The sequence below is a fragment of the Rutilus rutilus genome (assembly GCF_951802725.1).
Source record: "Rutilus rutilus genome assembly, chromosome: 1".
Taxonomy (NCBI): Eukaryota; Metazoa; Chordata; class Actinopteri; order Cypriniformes; family Leuciscidae; genus Rutilus; species Rutilus rutilus.
The window spans coordinates 50829626-50848477 of record NC_140209.1 but is presented as its reverse complement, the minus strand read 5'-3'; the positions used below and the strand labels follow the sequence as shown (position 1 = coordinate 50848477).

Genomic DNA, 18852 nt, shown 5'->3' with positions numbered 1-18852 from the left:
TAAAACAAATAGATTAAATATAATGTACAAAATGAAAAATATTTATTTCATGTTATGAATATATTGTAAAATACACTAATCATGTATTGTTTTTTGGCTGTACATTCCATAGATATATAGCACATACATATCTATGGTAAATTCAAGCACTTGTTTCATTCATGGACAATGATTGGTTGACGTTTGTGACGAAGGCCTCGCAGTTCTGACCAATCAGCGTTAGGCGGGTAAGTTTCAAAACACAAATGGCGACGGTGAGAGGCGAAGCGTAAGTATTATCTAAAAAACTATAAGGGAAACGGCGTTTATTAGAACTAATGTTTCGGTGTTTTAAGCTTTTTTCAATTACGCTGATGCTATAAGAATCAAGGGTTCACTTGAAAATGTTTTTTATGTGTGTGGTGAAAGTACAAAGGCCTGAAAATGTGTCTTTCTTACAAAGTCACCGTTGTAATTGTAGTTTTGAGGTATTTTTGTTACAGTGAAACGTTGGTCGTTTACTTAGTATTATTAGCCGCTGCCGTTATTACGTGCATGTTTAAATCACTGTTAACCATTCAGGGATTGGTGTTGCATCCAAACCACCCGTTCTCCTAACTCTGTATAAATCATCTATGTTTGTGACAGCGTAAATTCTGGCTAACGTTACGTCACTTATTTGAAATACACTGAGGAACTTTCACATGGTCATTTGACGAATTAAATAATTTCCTTCATTATGTAAGACAATAGATGTGCACGTGAGTGTGACAACCCTAAATGCATATCCACTTCAGTTAATTGACAATTGTATACGTTACAGGGATTGTTTTCATTTTGTTTTAAAGTTTCCTTTGGGATTTACTAATTCATGCATATCAGAGGGTGATCTGAAGATTCTGAAAGCCTTCTTTTTTTTTTACCATGGTAGTTTTTAAAGACAGAGTATATGAATAAATAAACACTAAATAATAGTCTCTGATTTCAGACTTCTGGAAAGGACTGACCCTTCCTTCTTGAAATCATGGAACACCACCGAACTGCAGGAAACAGGAGAAGGAGAAATTATGGCTCCTTATTTGATGGTACATTTTGAGTTTTGTTATGTAACTGCAGTTTATAACAACCATGTCCCTTTAAAAACACACTATTATGAAACAATAATATAGGATTTCCTTCAAATTATGTAATATAGATGTTTTAAAGTCACCATGAAATCAGTATAGACAATTATTTTCTTTTCTTTTTAATGGAATATTGCAGGATTTATTATAAATGATTTACTCATGCACATCACTATTTTGTTAAATTCATCTGCCCCTGGAATCTTTAATCAAAACAACTTCCTCTTCCTCTTGCAATGACATCTCTTTTCTCTGATGAGGTGTTTACTGGCGTGAGGGCGGGGCAACCTGTCACTCACATGACATCACAGCAATAAACTACAACCATCCAATCAATTCCAGATGGACAAAATCAAGTCTCACCTTACATTTTTCTTGTTTTCTTGCCTTATCACTCGCATATACATCACAACAAGGACGAAAAGACTGCCGCAACTTGCGTTTCATGCCGACTTTAAGGCATTTGTTTCTGTGCGTAGGACTGCAGGCGAAAACAGAAGCATATATTCAGGCAGCTGTGTGTGTTGTATGACATGATCCAGCTGCTGGCAGGTCTGGAGTCAGTGGATCAGCTGCTGAATGAGCCATGTCCCCAAAACCCAGGTAACTCACACATCATGGATTTTTGTACATGACTGTTCATTGCTAAACAAAGCAGTGAAATGATGCCTTGATTTGGGTGCACAGGTAATGAAGCTCGTTCTGCATGGAAGGCTTTAAAAGCAGAATATCAAGAGAGAGTTCAGGAGGTGGAAGGGCTGATCAGTGCTTTCCAGGTCCGCATGGAAGAGCTTCAGAGTAAACGGCAGAAACTGGAGACTCTACTGTCCACTCTGCAGATAAAGGTAATCCGGCTTCTTTCTGGTACATGAAGAAAAATGGCTTTTTATCAGATTTATCAAACTAATTTGATTTATGTTTTAGATTAATCTGATAAAAAGCAATTGTTTTGGCTGATTGTTGTTGCCCTTTTATGATGTGGTTTTATGCAGCTATACATGGAGCTTCATACTTGCATTCTCATACAGTTGTATTGTACATTAAATCTCGTTCTCGTTCAGAAGGACGAGTGCAAAGAGAAGGAAAGAATCACAGCTAAGCAGAATCAGAGAGCTGAGGTAAGACATCCATTTACTTTATACTTCTTGGTTTGGCTCCAATAATAATAATAAGCTGTGGGACAAACTGGTTGAATCAAATTGATTAAATTTTCATTCCTTTCTCTCACGCACAGAAACAAATCAGTTTTCAGCTGGAAGATTCCCTCCAGGCAGCCCAGAACGCCTTGAATGTGTGTGATGTGCATCTGTCTAAGCTCAAGGATGAGTTTGAAAGACAGCAGGCTCGAATTAGTGACTGGACTCTATTAAGAGACAAGTGAGTCTGTATATACACTACTGTTGAACAGGTTGGGGTCAGTTTTTTTTATTACAGAAATGTATTACTATTATTCAGCAAGAATGATCAAATCAGCAATAAATTGATCAAAAAGGTGTCTATTTCGATTAAATTATGTTCTTTTTAAATGTATCAAAGATTCTAAAGATTGTTGTTACTGATTACACTGAAGTTATATATATATATATATATATATATATATATATATATATATATATATATATATATGTATGTATGTATGTGTATATATATATATATATATATATATATATATATATATATATATATATATATATATATATATATATATATATATATATATATATATGTATATGTATAATCACAATAAACTCCCCTTTTTCTTCATTTTATTTTCTTTGTCCCTCAGGCTGCAAACCTTGGCCACATTGACCCAGAGAAATATGCAGTATAGGCTGCTCTCAGTCAGTCCCTCTGAGCTGTGCCTTGAGCTCTTGCCTCGTGCTGTCGAAAAATCACTTGAACCTCTGCGTGTCTCCGTCACCATGACAGCCTGTGACAAGTTCCAACTTCAGGTACTGTGTCTCAGCAAACATTTCTCTTAAATTATGCTGAGAGTGGAGAAATGTGAATTAAGGGATGAGCTGCCTGATTTCAAAAGGGGAACATGCTTCTTATCATAAAACATATAGACTTTGTTCATGCACTCATACGTAGTTCAGAAGATACTTTTTTTTGTATTCTTGTTCTAGTTAATATATCATTATAAATGTGTAAAAGTTCGAAAGTAAAAATGTATGTGTACACATACATACATACACACGCATACACACACACACACACACACACACACACACAATATAGAAATTTGAGATTCAATTCAAACTTTTTACTCGCATTATGAATATACTACAACCCCAAATCAGCAAAAGTTGGGACACTGTACAAATTGTGAATAAAAACAGAATGCAATGATGTGGAAGTTTCAAATTTCACTATTTTATTCAAAATACAACCTAGATGACATATCAAATGTTTAAACTGAGAAACTGTATCATTTTAAGGGAAAAATAAGTTGATTTTAAATTTCATGGCATCAACACATCTCAAAGTCGGGACAAGGCCATGTTTACCACTGTGTGGCATCCCCTCTTCTTTTTATAACAGTCTGCAAACGTCTGGGGACTGAGGAGACAAGTTGCTCAAGTTTAGGAATAGGAATGTTGTCCCATTCTTGTCTAATACAGGCTTCTAGTTGCTCAACTGTCTTAGGTCTTCTTTGTTGCATCTTCCTCTTTATGATGCACCAAATGTTTCTATGGGTGAAAGATCTGGACTGCAGGCTGGCCATTTCAGTACCCGGATCCTCCTTCTACGCAGCCATGATATATTGTAATTGATGCAGTATATGGTCTGGCATTGTCATGTTGGAAAATGCAAGGTCTTCCCTGAAAGAGACGACGTCTGGATGGGAGCATATGTTGTTCTAGAACTGGATATACCTTTCAGCATTGATGGTGCCTTTCCAGATGTGTAAGCTGCCCATGCCACACGCACTCATGCAACCCCATACCATCAGAGATGCAGGCTTCTGAACTGAGCGCTGATAACAACTTGGGTTGTTCCTTGTCCTCTTTAGTCTGGATGACATGGCGTCCCAGTTTTCCAAAAAGAACTTCAAATTTTGATTCGCCTGACCACAGAACAGTTTTCCACTTTGCCACAGTCCATTTTTAATAGCCTTGAGCCAGAGAAAACGCCTCTCTTCTAGATCCTGTTTAGATATGGCTTCTTTTTTGACCTATAGAGTTTTAGCTGGCAACGGCGAATGGCACGGTGGATTGTGTTCACCGACAATGTTTTCTTGAAGTATTCCTTAGCCCATGTTGTGATTTCCATTACAGTAGCATTCCTGTATGTGATGCAGTGCCGTCTAAGGGCCCGAAGATCACGGGCATCCGGTATGGTTTTCCGGCCTTGACCCTTACACACAGAGATTGTTCCAGATTCTCTGAATCTTTGGATGATATTATGCACTGTAGATGATGATAACTTCAAACTCTTTGCAATTTTTCTCTGAGAAACTCCTTTCTGATATTGCTCCACTATTTTTCGCCGCAGCATTGGGGGAATTGGTGATCCTCTGCCCATCTTGACTTCTGAGAGACACTGCCACTCTGAGAGGCTCTTTTATACCCAATCATGTTGCCAATTGACCTAATAAGTTGCAAATTGGTCCTCCAGCTGTTCCTTATATGTACATTTAACTTTTCCGGCCTCTTTTTGCTACCTGTCCCAACTTTTTTGGAATGTGTAGCTCTCATGAAATCCAAAATGAGCCAATATTTGGCATGACATTTCAAAATGTCTCACTTTCAACATTTGATATGTTATATTCTATTGTGAATAAAATATGTTTATGAGATTTGTAAATTATTCCATTCCTTTTTTACTCACAATTTGTACAGTGTCCCAACTTTTTCTGATTTGGGGTTGTAGAATTTGTACTGCTGTAAAAAAAATTGCAAATGTACAGTACAATACTAAAACCTTTTTTTTTTTGTGGCAATTTAAGGCTTTTATTCACCAAGATTGTATTTAAGTAATTATTGTTAAAAATTTTTTTAACAATAATCAAGAAAGATGTTAACATTTATTGTTACTGTTTGAGATAACTAATGAAAAACTTTTGAATGGTAATGATCATATGGTGGTAATAAAATTATGATTAAATCTTTTTGTCAGTGTTTAGAGCTAATATTCCTCTAGAACTACATTTATTTTAAGTTTTACCTGGTTTTCATTTTGTTTCATTATGTTATTGTGACTGTACCTCTTTCCTGTCTGTAGGTGTTTCAGGGAACCGCTGGCCTGGTAGAGGAGGCGATGAACGGCCCGCTTAGGCAAGTGAGCGCCGCCCTTGTGGAAGTGATGGAGCGGTACATAAGTCAAGGAGAGATGCTGTCTGAGATTCAGGCTCTTCACTCCAGGTACATTTTCTTAAAGTATATTCAATCATATCAAACGCTGATAAAGAAGAAGGTTCATAAAAACCCCAAGACATCATACAACTCATCCTCAAAATGATTCCACACTGTGAAATGTGTGACAGCTGCATAGTCTTGTCTTTATTCAGCATGTTTTGAAAAATTTCGCTCAAAATACAAGTGTCCTAATACTGATAAACTATTTGACGAACAGGGTCGTAAAAACTCTGTCATAATCTATTATTACCCGTCATTTTATTTTCATATTTTAATGATAAGATGTTTAATAGCTTTTGTTTTTGTTTTTGTTCACATTTTCATTTTTAATCATGAACTGACAGGACAAGCATATAGGCTAGATTATACATGTGAGTCACTTTTCATGCTCAACACCACAGGAAGCAGATGAATGTTTGTTTGACAGCGGAGTGCCACTAAAGTCCCGTTCACTCCAAGGATGATAACGATAAAGATATTGCCTAGTTTTAAAATCGTTCTTAATAATAAATAGTCCACACCACAGCTATAACGATAACGGCACAGAGAAAGATATCATTGGAATCACTTTCAGAAGGATTTTATCCAGCTGATAAACGATAAAAACATTGACAGCCAATCAGAATCCATCCTGCTGTAACAAGCTTGTGCGCTATGTCATCCGCTGGTGTGGACGCTAATATAGTTATCTTTATAGTTATCGTTCTTGGTGTGAACGGGCCTTAAAACACAAGCTTTTGTGCCTGAACTGGCTAATATGAACTGTGCAATATTACAAAATACAATTACGATTGAAATGAACTGACCTAAACTCAGTCGACTTGCCTGATAGTGTCTGTATCTGCCTGAACTCATATCTTCCTCATGGTCCACATCGACTTAAATTGGGTGCTCTCCTGTGTGTAATAAAACGTATCAAGGTTGACTGATACAGAGGCAATTGTCGTTAGATTTTTCATCTTTGCCTCAGACAGACGACTTCTCGCAGCAGTTTTAATTTTGTTCTAGAGGCTGAACCCACCCTCTGCTGCCACACTGGAGCGCACTCGCAGGGTGGGAGTTACAGTAACAAGTTACAATAGATCACCCTCAGTGTAATCTGCCAAAACGATAGACAGCCTTCAGATTTTTTTGTCACCGCTAAAAACATTCAGTCAATGATGGAAAATATTCGGTTAGCGCGACCTTTGCTCAGATTTATGATTATTTTTGGTTTTATTGAATCTCTCAGCTGCTGCGGAATGTTCTAATTTAAGGTAACAACTGTAAGGATGAAAATCAACAAAGACTTTTGCTTGCCCATTCCAACCCCCTCCAGGGTCCATTTGGAATTCCTAAAGGCAAAGAGGTGCTGACAGTGATCAAGCCCTGTAGGCCAAGATGTGTTTACATCGAGGGTCTGCTAATTGTCACACCTTTAGTATGTGGGGGAAGTTGTCATCTTCTGATTGGTCAGTTTGAATGTCTCACATTTGGGTTTCAGTCACATGGTCAAGGAAGGGATAAAGGAAGATTGTAACTTGCCCTGGCTCTTCTTCTAGGTCCTCTTTTCTTGGGGCCTGCTCTTTGGATCTCTTGCTCTAGCTTTAGTCTTGTGGCTCTTCTAGTCTCTCTCAGTTAGAAGTGTACTCTTCTAGTTCTCTCGTTCTCTCTCTCTCTCTCTCTCTCTCTCTCTCTCTCTCTCTCTCTCTCTCTCTCTCTCTCTCTCTCTCTCTCTCTCTCTCTCTCTCTCTCTCTCTCTCTCTCTCTCTCTCTCTCTCTCTCTCATTCTGCATAAATGCTGGGTATGATTAATGGTATAATATTTAATCATCTCATACATCTATTTTAAGTGTAACCATAACCAGATATTGTCGTTAAACCCAATTTTTACTTACAAAACCCTTTCAAATTACAAAAGTTTTAAATAGCTTTGATTTGCTCTTAACATTAATGTGCTATCTACTGCAATACAGTATCGTCAAACTATAGCAATGCTCTCCCACATATTTTGCTATTATACCTGCACTTATTTCCATTGTTGGTATAAGTAGCAGTGGGTGGTAATAGACAAGAAATGTAAATTTTTCTACCATCTTGCTGATAATGTTTCTTTAGTCATTCGGCAGTCCTGCAGCCTGAACCCCTGCAGTGAAACCACCCTTACATAACACCGGAACTCAGCATTACTACTTTACAGCAATAAAAGGGGAAACTCGTCTTACATGATGAATAATTTTACTCCCTGTGGCTCATTTGCAATTTTACATTTGTTTCATCAGGTTTGCGATTGATTGGTGTCCTGCTGAAAAGCTTCTGATCTTTCTCAAGACTGCGACCACCGTATGTCACCTGAGGGTTGAGGAGGGTTACCCATCACACGGTCGAGCTACTCTCCTGTCTGTGAGAAAAGACGGCAATCTGTTTGATATCACCAATCTACAGGTAAGGAAGAGTGAAAAGGTTTGGTTTTAATTTGCTGATCCATGTTGTTTTTTAATAATTGCGATGCAAAGCATCAAGATATTCAAATATCTATGTCATTGCTTTTTGCTGCATAGTGACCTTATGTTTGCACCATATTCAAACTTTATAGATATTGTGCCATGTTCTTAGAAGTGTACTCTTTGTGTTCATGTTGGCTTGATATGGTTTTGAAAAACTGTTGTTTAAATTTAATGACCACCATCTAGCGTAACATTTTCCTTACACTTTGAAAGCGTTTGATTGCACACTTGTTTTTTTTTTTTTTAAGGGTTTCAAGTGTATTATATATATATATATATATATATATATATATATATATATATTTTTTTTTCAATATCATGAATTTTTAATTCATTGATATCATTACAGTTTTGGGGAGTCGCACCACATGACATTTTACAACCTGAACTAGCCATGCTTTGTAAAATTAATAATTATTTCCCAAATAAATAAGTGTAAAATTGCACCGATCTACTTAATGTTGTTTATATTAATTTCCTTAATTTAACCGTGTTGTAGAATTTTTTTGAAATGATTATTTTATTGTAGTTTTATTGTGATATCAGAACAATTCATCCTGAGATTTTTTTTTTTACTTTATGCTCCCCCAAACAATATCAAAATAGACTTTAATATATAATTTGCTCATCATAGAAGAGATGCATTGAAGTCATTGTATGTATAAATTGCATTTTCAAAATGTGTCTCCCAAGCATGAACTGGTAAATCCACTAATATCCTTGCAACATGTTTTTTCCTAATTCATTTCTGAGTTGTTTATTCATAAGTGACTCTTTTCAGCCCGCAGAGCAACATCCTGTCCTGACAGAGTGGCTTGAGTTTCTCTCCTCCAATCCGAACATCTGATGTGAACGTCAAAATGTACTCCTGCCCTGACTCAGAAAGGCAGATCGCCACCACGTATGTCATGTCCTGAGTCCGAGTCTATTACATAACACGCACACTCTCTGCATTGTACAGTTCTAGTTGCTTTGTTGATATATAAACGAATGTTTGTATTGTCTGTGTACGTATTGTGAGTTATAAAGTGCTTTCAGTCTTTATCTAACCAACCCAGACTGTCAATACTTTTATAAGTATTTTGTATAAAATTGCTCTTCACCCGTATCAAAGGATTGATCTTTTAAATAAAATGAATCTAAAATGTATTAAATGGCATCTAGTTTTGACTTTTGCACTTCTACTCTTGTTTTTAACACTAGAGGGCAGCACTTTATGCAAGTAGCACCACATGCACGTTCCATATGCTGTCGTCTGACATAACAGGTTAGGTAACAGGTTAGACTCAGGTTTGTTGTTCTGCTGCCTGGATATTTAATCCTCCCTTTTTTACTACACAGAGTTGGATACTTTTAAAGTGTCGCACATTTCCACCTCAGACATGTAAAGCTCCTATCACGTTGGCCTCTGGCCACCCCCGAGCTTGTTATGAAACCAGATCAAATTCAGTCTTTTTTTTTTTTTTCATGGTTATTCTGATATACTCTACTTGGCACTTAGAGCATGACTCCACTTTCTGTACCAGTTATCCGCCCTCTGGTGCTACACAACAGGAGCTGCTCTTATTGGCCAAATCAGATGTGAGGTTTGTTCTGGATTTGGCCAATAGGGAGCTGTGAAACTGATTATGAGGGCACAATGACCCAGTTTTGGGTCCATGTGTGTGGAGAGCACTCCACATATTCTCTGCTCATTCTGCTGTCTGTAATGAGATGGGGCCTGGACTCTATTCTGTGCTTTGTAGATCAGATTCCATGTCTAACAGGGAAAACTAAGACGGGTCTAGGCAAATAATGACAAAGATCTTGTCAGTGGTATTTGCTTGCATAGCTAGGTGAACCATATTTTCCCCTCATTATTTCCATATTCTTTCATATGTTAAAAATATGATTTATTGTTACATTTAATTCACGTCAGTGTACTACGTTGATTTATATTTACAATGAATGAGGTAGATATTGTATTTTTTCCCACTTGCTTATCATTTTCTACTTACCTGTGTTGATTTACTATAAGTAAATATTTTAATAATATAATAACCATTTGCAAGGACTTTTAGATGCTTTAGCGACTTTAATTCCATCGTCTGTTATTCCTGTGATGTCAAAGCTGAATTTTGAGCATCATTAATCCAAATTAATGTTGAAAACAGTTGTGCTGCTTAATATTTTTGTTGAAACCATTATACTTTTTCCAGGATTCTTTGAATGGGAAGTTCAAAAGAACAGCATTTATGTGAAATGGAAATCTTAACATTATAAATGTCTTTACTGTCCCTTTTGATTCATTTAATGCATCCTTGCTGAATAAATGTATTAATTTATTTTTTAAAAGTCCTACTAACCCCAAACTTTTGAACAGCATATATTGTACTAATTTAATTACCTGTTGTCAGAGATCTCAACTGTCCTACTCAATTGCAGCACTTATGGAAAATAATTGCCATAATTTCCTGTCTTCTATGTTTGTTCACACACCAGCTCCCACTAGAGGACACTGCCTTTAAATGTACTATTGAGGACAGAACTGATACATTCTGTGTATTACTCTCTTGACACTGAAAAGCAACTTATTACTATGTATATATATACTTTATATTCTATATAAATACTGTATATATAATTTATATATTATATCATTTCATTTGTTTTTAGACATTTTTATTCTTTTACAATAATGTTTTCAGCACACAGGTACACCAAGATTTATTCGACACAAATTAGATTTTTCTTCTTGAAAAAAGACAACACGCAGCACTGTTTCATAAAATGGCTTTATGAAGTAAAAGACAATTGAAATACATGTCGGAAGTTCTATAATATGCATACACTCTACTTATATGTCTGTGCTCATATATTTATATATCATCTGCGTTGAGCATGTGAACTTTACAAAAAAATATATATTATACATTTGAAAACATTTAAAGTATGTATATCATATTTACAAATATTTTACAGTGTCACAGGGATGTGAATATGCATGAAGGTTCATACCATGTATAGCTTTTCATTTGCATCATAGCTATGATTATTTCATCTCTGAGTGTGGGTGTAGCAGGAACCCAGGCCTGGGTATGAGGAGACGCTCTGATCTGCTGCTGTCGTCTCCTCTCTGGAAGTGGCCTGGAGATCCTTCTGGCCTGGCTGGTGAAGCCTTGCAAGAGACATTTTGCACTTGTTCCCTATGCAGATGCAGTCTGAATGTGAGTGTTTTTGTCTGTTTCATTATTACCACCCATTTCAAGTAAGCAATGACATCTCAAAGACCCTTTTAACTGCCCTATGGTTAGCTAGCCATAAAGGCTACTGACCGGTCATTAGACACCAAAGCATCCCTTCAAATGTGTCATCAAGTCCTTTTAAGTGCCAAATGCATTGGTTTGTTTTCTGGTTTGTTCTCTTGGAACGGGTTCTAATGTTTGTACCCTTTTTTTTTTTTTTTGTCTTGCAATCAACCAGCGGTGGCCCACTTTAACTGGCTTCTCATGGCAGTGGTTTGCAACCTTAGACGTCAATGCGGAAAGAGAGCAGTTTCTCCGAGTGCATGTTATTCAGCGTGCGCAGGTCAGGAAGTTTGAGTAGCAGCTTGGTGAATCGGGAGGCGTCGCAAGGGGCGCTCTTGCTGACGAGGGTTCGGAGAGCCCGGATTAGACTTTCCTGAAGCATCTCCACTGAATTCACATTTTCAATCCCAGAACGGTCTGTACAACAGAAACAAACGATGAGAGACCAAATTAAGTAGTGGATCAAACTAACGTACTTACTATATGATATATATGTAGTGTCAAGCCATGAAAGGGATGGTTGACCCCAAAATGAAAATTCAGTCATCGATTATGCATTTCTTTCTTCTGTGCAAGATGTTTTTAAAAACGTCTCAGTGTTTATGTTCATACAGTGAAAGACAATGGGGTCCGATGTTGTTTTGGGCACCATTGACTTTCATTGTATAAACAATCTTTCAAAACATTTTCTTTCACACAGAAAAAAGCAAGTCATGCAGTGCAAGTTTAACCAAAACTTAATAAAGATAAATCATCATAATATGAAGTGATCATATCTCTTCACAGCTTGATTCCTATGGATTAGTTTTATAACACCTTCATGACCTTTTTGGATCTTCTACCTGGACTTCCAGTAGAGGGAGTGAAACCTCTCAGGTTTCATTAAAAATATCTTAATTTTTCATTATAAGATTAAGTGAAGTCTAATTTGTTTGAAACAACGTAAGGTTGGGTAAATGATGACAGAATTTTCATTTGAGTGAATTATCCCTTTAACACTAATATGCAACCTACCTGCAGAAACCAGCACCACTGCAGTGAAGAGTCCCAGTTCTTCTGCTGAGAGCTCTAATGCGTTGAGTTTCTCACTGAAGTCAAACATGGTTCCCAGCAAATCACCCATGCCCATGCTTTTCAGGGCCTCCAATCTGTAGGTGGCGCCTGAGATGAACGTAACAGTCTTCTCTTTTACGTTAAACAGCGAGGAGAAGCGTACCATGAGGACCTGCAGGAGAGATTCAAAAATAAAACATACTTAGTAAAACCTAATTTGGCATTGTGGCCTTTTTTATATTTGACGAAAGTCTGATGTTTTAAATTAAATACCATTGACTTACCTCAAATGTTCCGGCCTTCAGCAAAGTGACCTGGTCGTTTTGGGATAGAGTGCTAAACCCTGGGATGTGTTTGGCGAACTCCACCACCTCTCGCACCGCTGGGGTGAAGCTAAGAGAGAAGTCTTCCCAAATTTCCTGGGGTGTTTTGTTAGGGTCCGAGTAAGGATGCATGTTCATTGGACAAGCCTGGAAAAAAGAAATCCGTTCAAAATCAAAAGTCCAAGACTTCTTTACTTGGTACTAAGAAGAACATATCGTTAGAATACCAAAGGTCTTACCAGCAGAATCTCCTTGCGTTTTTTCCACGGACAGTTCTGACCCTGTGAGCTGCTGTTTAACTCTTGACTGTGGCTTACGGCGTAGAGGTTACTGTTTGGAGATCGCTGGCCGTTGTTATTGTGCTGTTGATGTTGTCCAGGTGCTTGGGAGGCTTGAAAATGGAGGCCGTTTTCTGGTGGCATCTCGAAGTTGTTGCAATGATGAGCGACATTATTATCATGGTGGTAGATGGTGTTGTGGCCATTGAGGTGGTATCCAGCCATGCAGCGGTTGCTGCTTCGGTTGTCCAGCTCGCCGTTGTGAGGCAGCAGCGCTGAACCTAACTTATCATGAGCGTAGACGAAGGTCTCGCGGTGTGCCTGGGTTATGGCGGCGATGGTTTTGTCAACACCTGGGCTGGAGCACAGTGGTGGAGAAGAGGTAAGAGGTGGGGGGCTCTGAGCCGGTTGCACCGATGGGGTTGTTGGGGCCGGGGGGGATGAGGTTGGTTCTACGGCCACTGCGGGGGGCTGGGGTTGCGGCCCCACTGTAAGGCCTGGGCAAGGAGATGAGGAAGTGGTGGATGGGGACGAAGAAGAGCAGGGGGTGTTTGATGTGATGCTCGCCAGCTGGAATTCATTCTGAAGCTGGTTGTTCACCATGTTGTTCATGGCGTTCTGCATCTCGGCCAGCATACGCTGCTTCTCGCGTTTCGGGATACGACCAAAACGAACAGCTGGGGGTTAAAGAAAGTACAGAAAATGTCATATTGATGTATGTACACCAATGTTCTATTTAGAAACCTTTCACGGGATGTAGGAAGTATTGGTACTATATCTGATATTGGGCGTTTATTTTATATTTTTTAATTTATCGATATCTGCTGAAATTGGATATGCTCATTTCCACCCATTTAAAAATGTAATAACAGTCAGAATTAATATCAGTGCATCCCTAAACTTTTCTGTATTTCTCCAAGCTTGGTTGTCTAGATACTCACCGTCTCGGGACATTCCCACGGACAGACACTTTTTGAAACGGCACTGCTGGCACCGGTTCCGGTTGATCCTCATAATGGTACAAGTTTCATTCTTCAGGCACTTTTTGTACTGGATGTTCTGCTGGATGCTGCGTCGAAAGAATCCCTGTGGACCATGCAGATAATGTAAATTTTTTGTTTAAACAAAAGCTCTAATTAAAAGTGCAATGTTTCTTAAAGTTTTGTGTATGTAAACAGATACTATTTTCTTACCTTGCAGCCCTCACAGGCATGGACCCCATAGTGAAAACCAGAAGCCACATCGCCACACACTTTGCACAGCAATACCATTCCATTCAGCTCTGGAAGGAAAGTCAGATGTTATAGTCGTTCTCCTGGACACCGTACTGTCCATTGATCAGGTAAAGCATGGTTCTTATCACTTACTAGTAAGGGTGGCAACTGATTTGTTGGGTGAATTGCGTGCATTTCCAACATCATCACGGCGTCTTGGGGATCCACCAGAGCATGATGAGCTTCCCTCCTCTCCTGATCCAGAACTCGAGCTGCTGCTGCTGCTGCTGCTGCTGCTGGTGTACATCCGTGAGGAATCATGGGATCCATTGGGGGATGGTGGGAATGAAGAGCCAAAGCAGGGTTGCGTAAAGGACTGCAGGCTGCTGTTGGAATTCTCACTGTACATGGACACGGGGCTGGTGCGGTTGGGAGAGCCTCCACACGAGCCGATGTATGATATCACCCCACCTGGCGATGAAAAAGAAAAGCGCACTTACTAGATTGCTCCCTGTTCGCTGCACAGTGCGAAAACAAAAAGTGAGAGAGGCCCACCGAGAGGGAGTTGAAAATGTTCTCAGGTATTTTTTTCTCCTCCCTAAAACAGTCTTGTGGGTACATCCTCATAAAAATGTTCCCATAAATACTTCTCTCCATTACACATGGAGTTTCACTGAAACAGATGGTGCTGAGGAAATAAGGAAGCTGAGAGAATCTGTCCTGGTGGAAAATAGGGATACTTTCTAGGAATTGTTATTGTAAACTGGATGGGGACATAAAAAAATTCCAGCGGCCACTCCCTTTTTTCCTGAGCTTGTGTCTCAGAGGGCCTTTTTTTGTGGTTTATAGTTTCACTGGCACCAGTAAACGATGTGAGCCAGCCACATTTGACTCATGACATTTCTGTGTATCAAATGCACAACTCTGCATGATGTGTTGGTTGCACATGCCCAGACATGTGCATTGATAAATAACATTTACAACTCTGTTTTTGTTCGACTTATATCCAGCTCATTAGTTTAAATCATCAGCTCAGATCAGATAAGATTAGTCAACTTTGCTCTTGAAGAACTGTGCAGTGTGTTAGAGTTTACACATTGGCATTGCCTTGTATACTATTCCCTAGAGTCCAATACTTCCTGCCTTTCCTAACCTTTGGTCCCCTGAAGTTAAACTCCGTTCCATCGCTCATGTTTTACTGTTTCCTCCTGCACACCAAATCACTGCACTTGATGGAAACTACATTTTAGGAAACCACATGTTGGAAGACACATTATGGCCATATTCCATGATGACAATGTCAAGATTCATCAGGTTCAAACTGTGAAAGAATGAAAGCACCTCTGAGTCCAGACCTTTATTTCAGTTAAAGTCTTTGGGATGTGCCTGGTGGAGACTTTACAGAGTGCTTGACTCTTGCATTGTCAATGCTAGATCTTGACCAAAAATGTATGCACCTCTATTTCCAGAAAGAGGTGTATCAATTTTTGGTCAAGATCTTGTATTGACAATGCAAGAGTTAAGCACTCCGTAAAGTGCTCTTATTTTAGTGTTAAGTTATGGTTATCAAAGTGTTTTGCAAGTTTGCAGTATTTTAAATGTCAAAGGCAAACCAATTAGAAGTTACATAACAAGAGTGCACTTGCACAAAAGTTCAACAAGTCACTGTGTCAGGTGGAGCAACAACATGGAAACGCTCCTGTCACAAATTAAATTAGATTAGATCCACTGGACTGTTTTAGACTTTAACTTAGTGAGTTCATTGTGGATGTTTCTGTTATAGTAACATGGCAACAGTGGTTTTGGATCTTCACCCTGCTTGTGTTCAAAAACGTGCTTCCTCTGGCTCCTAATTGTTTTTGAATCAAAACACTTAAGACTTTCCTAAACGCCTGTCAAAGGAAATACTTGTGTAAGCACAACAGGGGCGCGTGTGAGCTGTTCAGGCGTATTATTGGGGGAGCACGCCTCCCCTCCACGTGCGCCACACAAGGACAGCCCTTCAACGAGACTCCGTTCATTAGGCACGCCTCTCAAAACACACCCGCGCCGCTTTTTTAAACGCTTCACCATTCATTCACGCCTACATGCAATGAGCAAGCTTTTTTTTGCTCTACATTAATACTGCTGTCAGTGTTTACATTGGGTTCATTATATTTGTCTCTTAAGTTCAAAACTGGGCGTTGCAGTGAATTTACGACAGGTAAAGGATGAGAGGTAAGATTCGAACCGGAATTTCCCCCCACCCCTTCCAACACAGCGATGAATTATTATAAATTGTTACTATTTGTGATATATATATATATATATATATATATATATATATATATATATATATATATATATATATATATATATAGAAAAAGAACGCAAGTGCAGTTATGTAGGATAAGCACATATTAGTGTTGCTATGGGCAACAGTCATTATCAATGAATATTTGACTTCTGAATGAACGACTGACCAATCACAATCGAGCATTCCAGAACCGTAATAAGTAAGAAATTGCAGTCAGACGTTTAACAGCATTTTATCGAACGTCTTCGAATCATGGATTAAATTAATCTGGATTAGAGACGAAACATCCGAATCATAGCGACATATAAAACCAATAAAAAAATACGCTGACACATTTTCCTCTTTGTTGTATCATAAACAAAAGTTAGCCATAATATTCTGTTAATAATCAAAGATAATTAAATCTAATAAAGATATTTAAACACTAGGCTAATTCGAGGAAATAGGCAGTCACGGGGATATTTTGTGACGTATTCGTGTCAGAGCAGGGGGGGGGACTGTTATGTTAAACTGGATCAATTTCATGTCCCAGTTTTGAAGTGAACACGTTGTTAACGTGATGCCCACCCCCGCGTCTCACTCTCCGGGCCAATCGCAGCGCGCACATGGCTCACACTGCAGCGTCACACACGAGTTCGCTCTTGGAGGGCAGACACGCATCGCAAGGCGGAATTATGTAATGAGCGACTACGCTTACCAATAGCTGTAGGCGGAGAGAGAAGAATGAAAACAAAAAGCACATGGCTAGGCTCGGCGGTCCATGTGAATCGAGTGAGGATATTCGACGCTCGCCTGCATCACAGGGATATCCGTACACCTGACTTTTCAGTTATGACCTAGTTCCCCGAAATTCACGAGAACACTAGTGTCTTAACCCGAGATGTCCCTGCCTTCGTCTGACATTTACATTCTATCTATATCTATATCTATATCTATTCTATAACTTTTCTCACGCTAGAAATTACGCATACCTAAACAGTCGTCTCACACATATGAAGGACACTTTTATCAAGGAATAATTAAATATCTACACATTCGAAATATGTTTCATGTCATTAAACATACCTTCGTGATTATTTGTTTCAGAACCATGCAATCTAAAAACGAGATAATTTGGCGAGCCCTGATACGTCGATTTACTGTCAAGTCCGGCAGAAAGAAATATTATAGCCTATAGATAGCTGTGACGTTTCACCGCACTAAGCAATGATTATAGCCTACATTTAGTTTGTGGGTTCGTATAATGCAACAAATGTATGAACATGCAAGTTGATAATGATTAAGCAGAGAGGTGAAACAAATCGCTGAACCAGACTGATTCTTAAAGCATCCAGAGAGTCTTACCTGTGTTGTTTGTGTCTACTGCTGTCGTCATGTTGAGGTCCAGTAAAGTCATGCAAGTTTTTGACAATCTCCAATGCGATACCCAGAGTGGAGATGCACTCTCTTTAGATGCACTTCTGTTTTTCTTCTCAGTTCTTCTTTACGATAAAGTCATAACTGCCAATAATGGCTTTCCTTAAATCGCATAAAATAGGTGCGCGTCTGCTATATGCTGATAAAAGATGTTAAAGGCTGCGCAAAGACATCAGTGAAATGTGGATCATTTAAGGAAAATGTATCATAAGCCTGCGCCTGTCCTGTCACTCGCCCAATCTGTGTCGCTCTGAACTGTTCTGTCAAGTCGGCCCGGTTTTGCTTAGACTGCCTCGTTCTAAGGAGCATGCTTGGATGAGACGAGCGCAGGCGCACCCACTTCACCGCCGCTGCACGAGGCTCGAAATGTGTCCATGTGACCTTGGCGAAAACCTCGTGGCCCAGTGACACACTTTCTCCAGAAAACATTTCGGTACGAATTTTAAAACTCCCCGCGCACGTGCCTGCCTCAAGTTAAAGAGTTTGAAATCGCCTGATGTCAAGAGGAATTGATTGTATTACTGTTTCTGCTTGCGTTTTACGCGTGAAAGTGTTTTTGTATAAGGAGAAGGTTTCAGTTTAAGGGATTTAAACTTCTTGTACTTAGAATGTGTCAGTCTCTTGTCTGTCTCAAGATCTTTGCTCCCACTACTCAGACAATGCAATAATTCATGACAAAATTTCAGTGTTGGATGGAATAAGGCAAGGCAAGGCAAGGCAAGTTTATTTATATAGCACATTTCATACACAATGGCAATTCAAAGTGCTTTACATAGAAGAAATTAAAATAATAAAAAGAAATAAGAATAATTAAAACAGTTTAGACACATCAGTAAAAGTACAGATACGTTATTACTCCAGTAAGAGTAGGCTATGTACTTGTATTACATGCTGATCGATTAACAATGTTTATAATTTATTTAGCCAGCATTAGTCAACACTAATAAGAAAGATTAGTGCAGACATTTAATTTGTATTGATCTGCAAATAGGCTAACTTTTTATTTTCCAGACATGTCAAATGAATAGTTCAGTG

General features: G+C 38.7%; 2 protein-coding genes across 4 annotated transcripts; one reads left to right on the top strand and one right to left on the bottom strand.

Moving 5' to 3' along the window:
* Window positions 1–156: 156 nt before the first annotated feature.
* On the top strand, window positions 157–9119 carry LOC311283761 (uncharacterized protein). 3 transcript variants are annotated; one of them, XM_084398454.1, is made up of 10 exons: window positions 157–227; window positions 968–1064; window positions 1583–1706; window positions 1791–1948; window positions 2165–2221; window positions 2338–2480; window positions 2890–3055; window positions 5331–5470; window positions 7726–7888; window positions 8732–9098. In XM_084398454.1, the coding sequence occupies exons 2-10, from the start codon at window positions 1047–1049 to the stop codon at window positions 8795–8797; spliced, it is 1035 nt and encodes a 344-aa protein (XP_084254580.1). In that variant the 5' UTR covers window positions 157–227; window positions 968–1046; the 3' UTR covers window positions 8798–9098. The 3 variants fall into 3 exon arrangements, with proteins under 3 accessions (XP_084254580.1, XP_084254578.1, XP_084254579.1); XM_084398452.1 differs by having other exon boundaries at window positions 214–268; window positions 8732–9119; XM_084398453.1 differs by lacking the exon at window positions 157–227 and adding an exon at window positions 267–740.
* Window positions 9120–11178: 2059 nt separating this feature from the next.
* On the bottom strand, window positions 11179–18117 carry nr1d1 (nuclear receptor subfamily 1, group d, member 1). Its single transcript, XM_084425679.1, has 8 exons — window positions 17746–18117; window positions 14259–14576; window positions 14085–14173; window positions 13833–13977; window positions 12853–13568; window positions 12575–12760; window positions 12252–12462; window positions 11179–11654 (listed from the first exon to the last, which is right to left on the bottom strand). Exons 1-8 carry the CDS (start codon window positions 17795–17797, stop codon window positions 11458–11460), a joined length of 1914 nt encoding a protein of 637 aa, XP_084281805.1. The 5' UTR covers window positions 17798–18117; the 3' UTR covers window positions 11179–11457.
* Window positions 18118–18852: the final 735 nt, after the last annotated feature.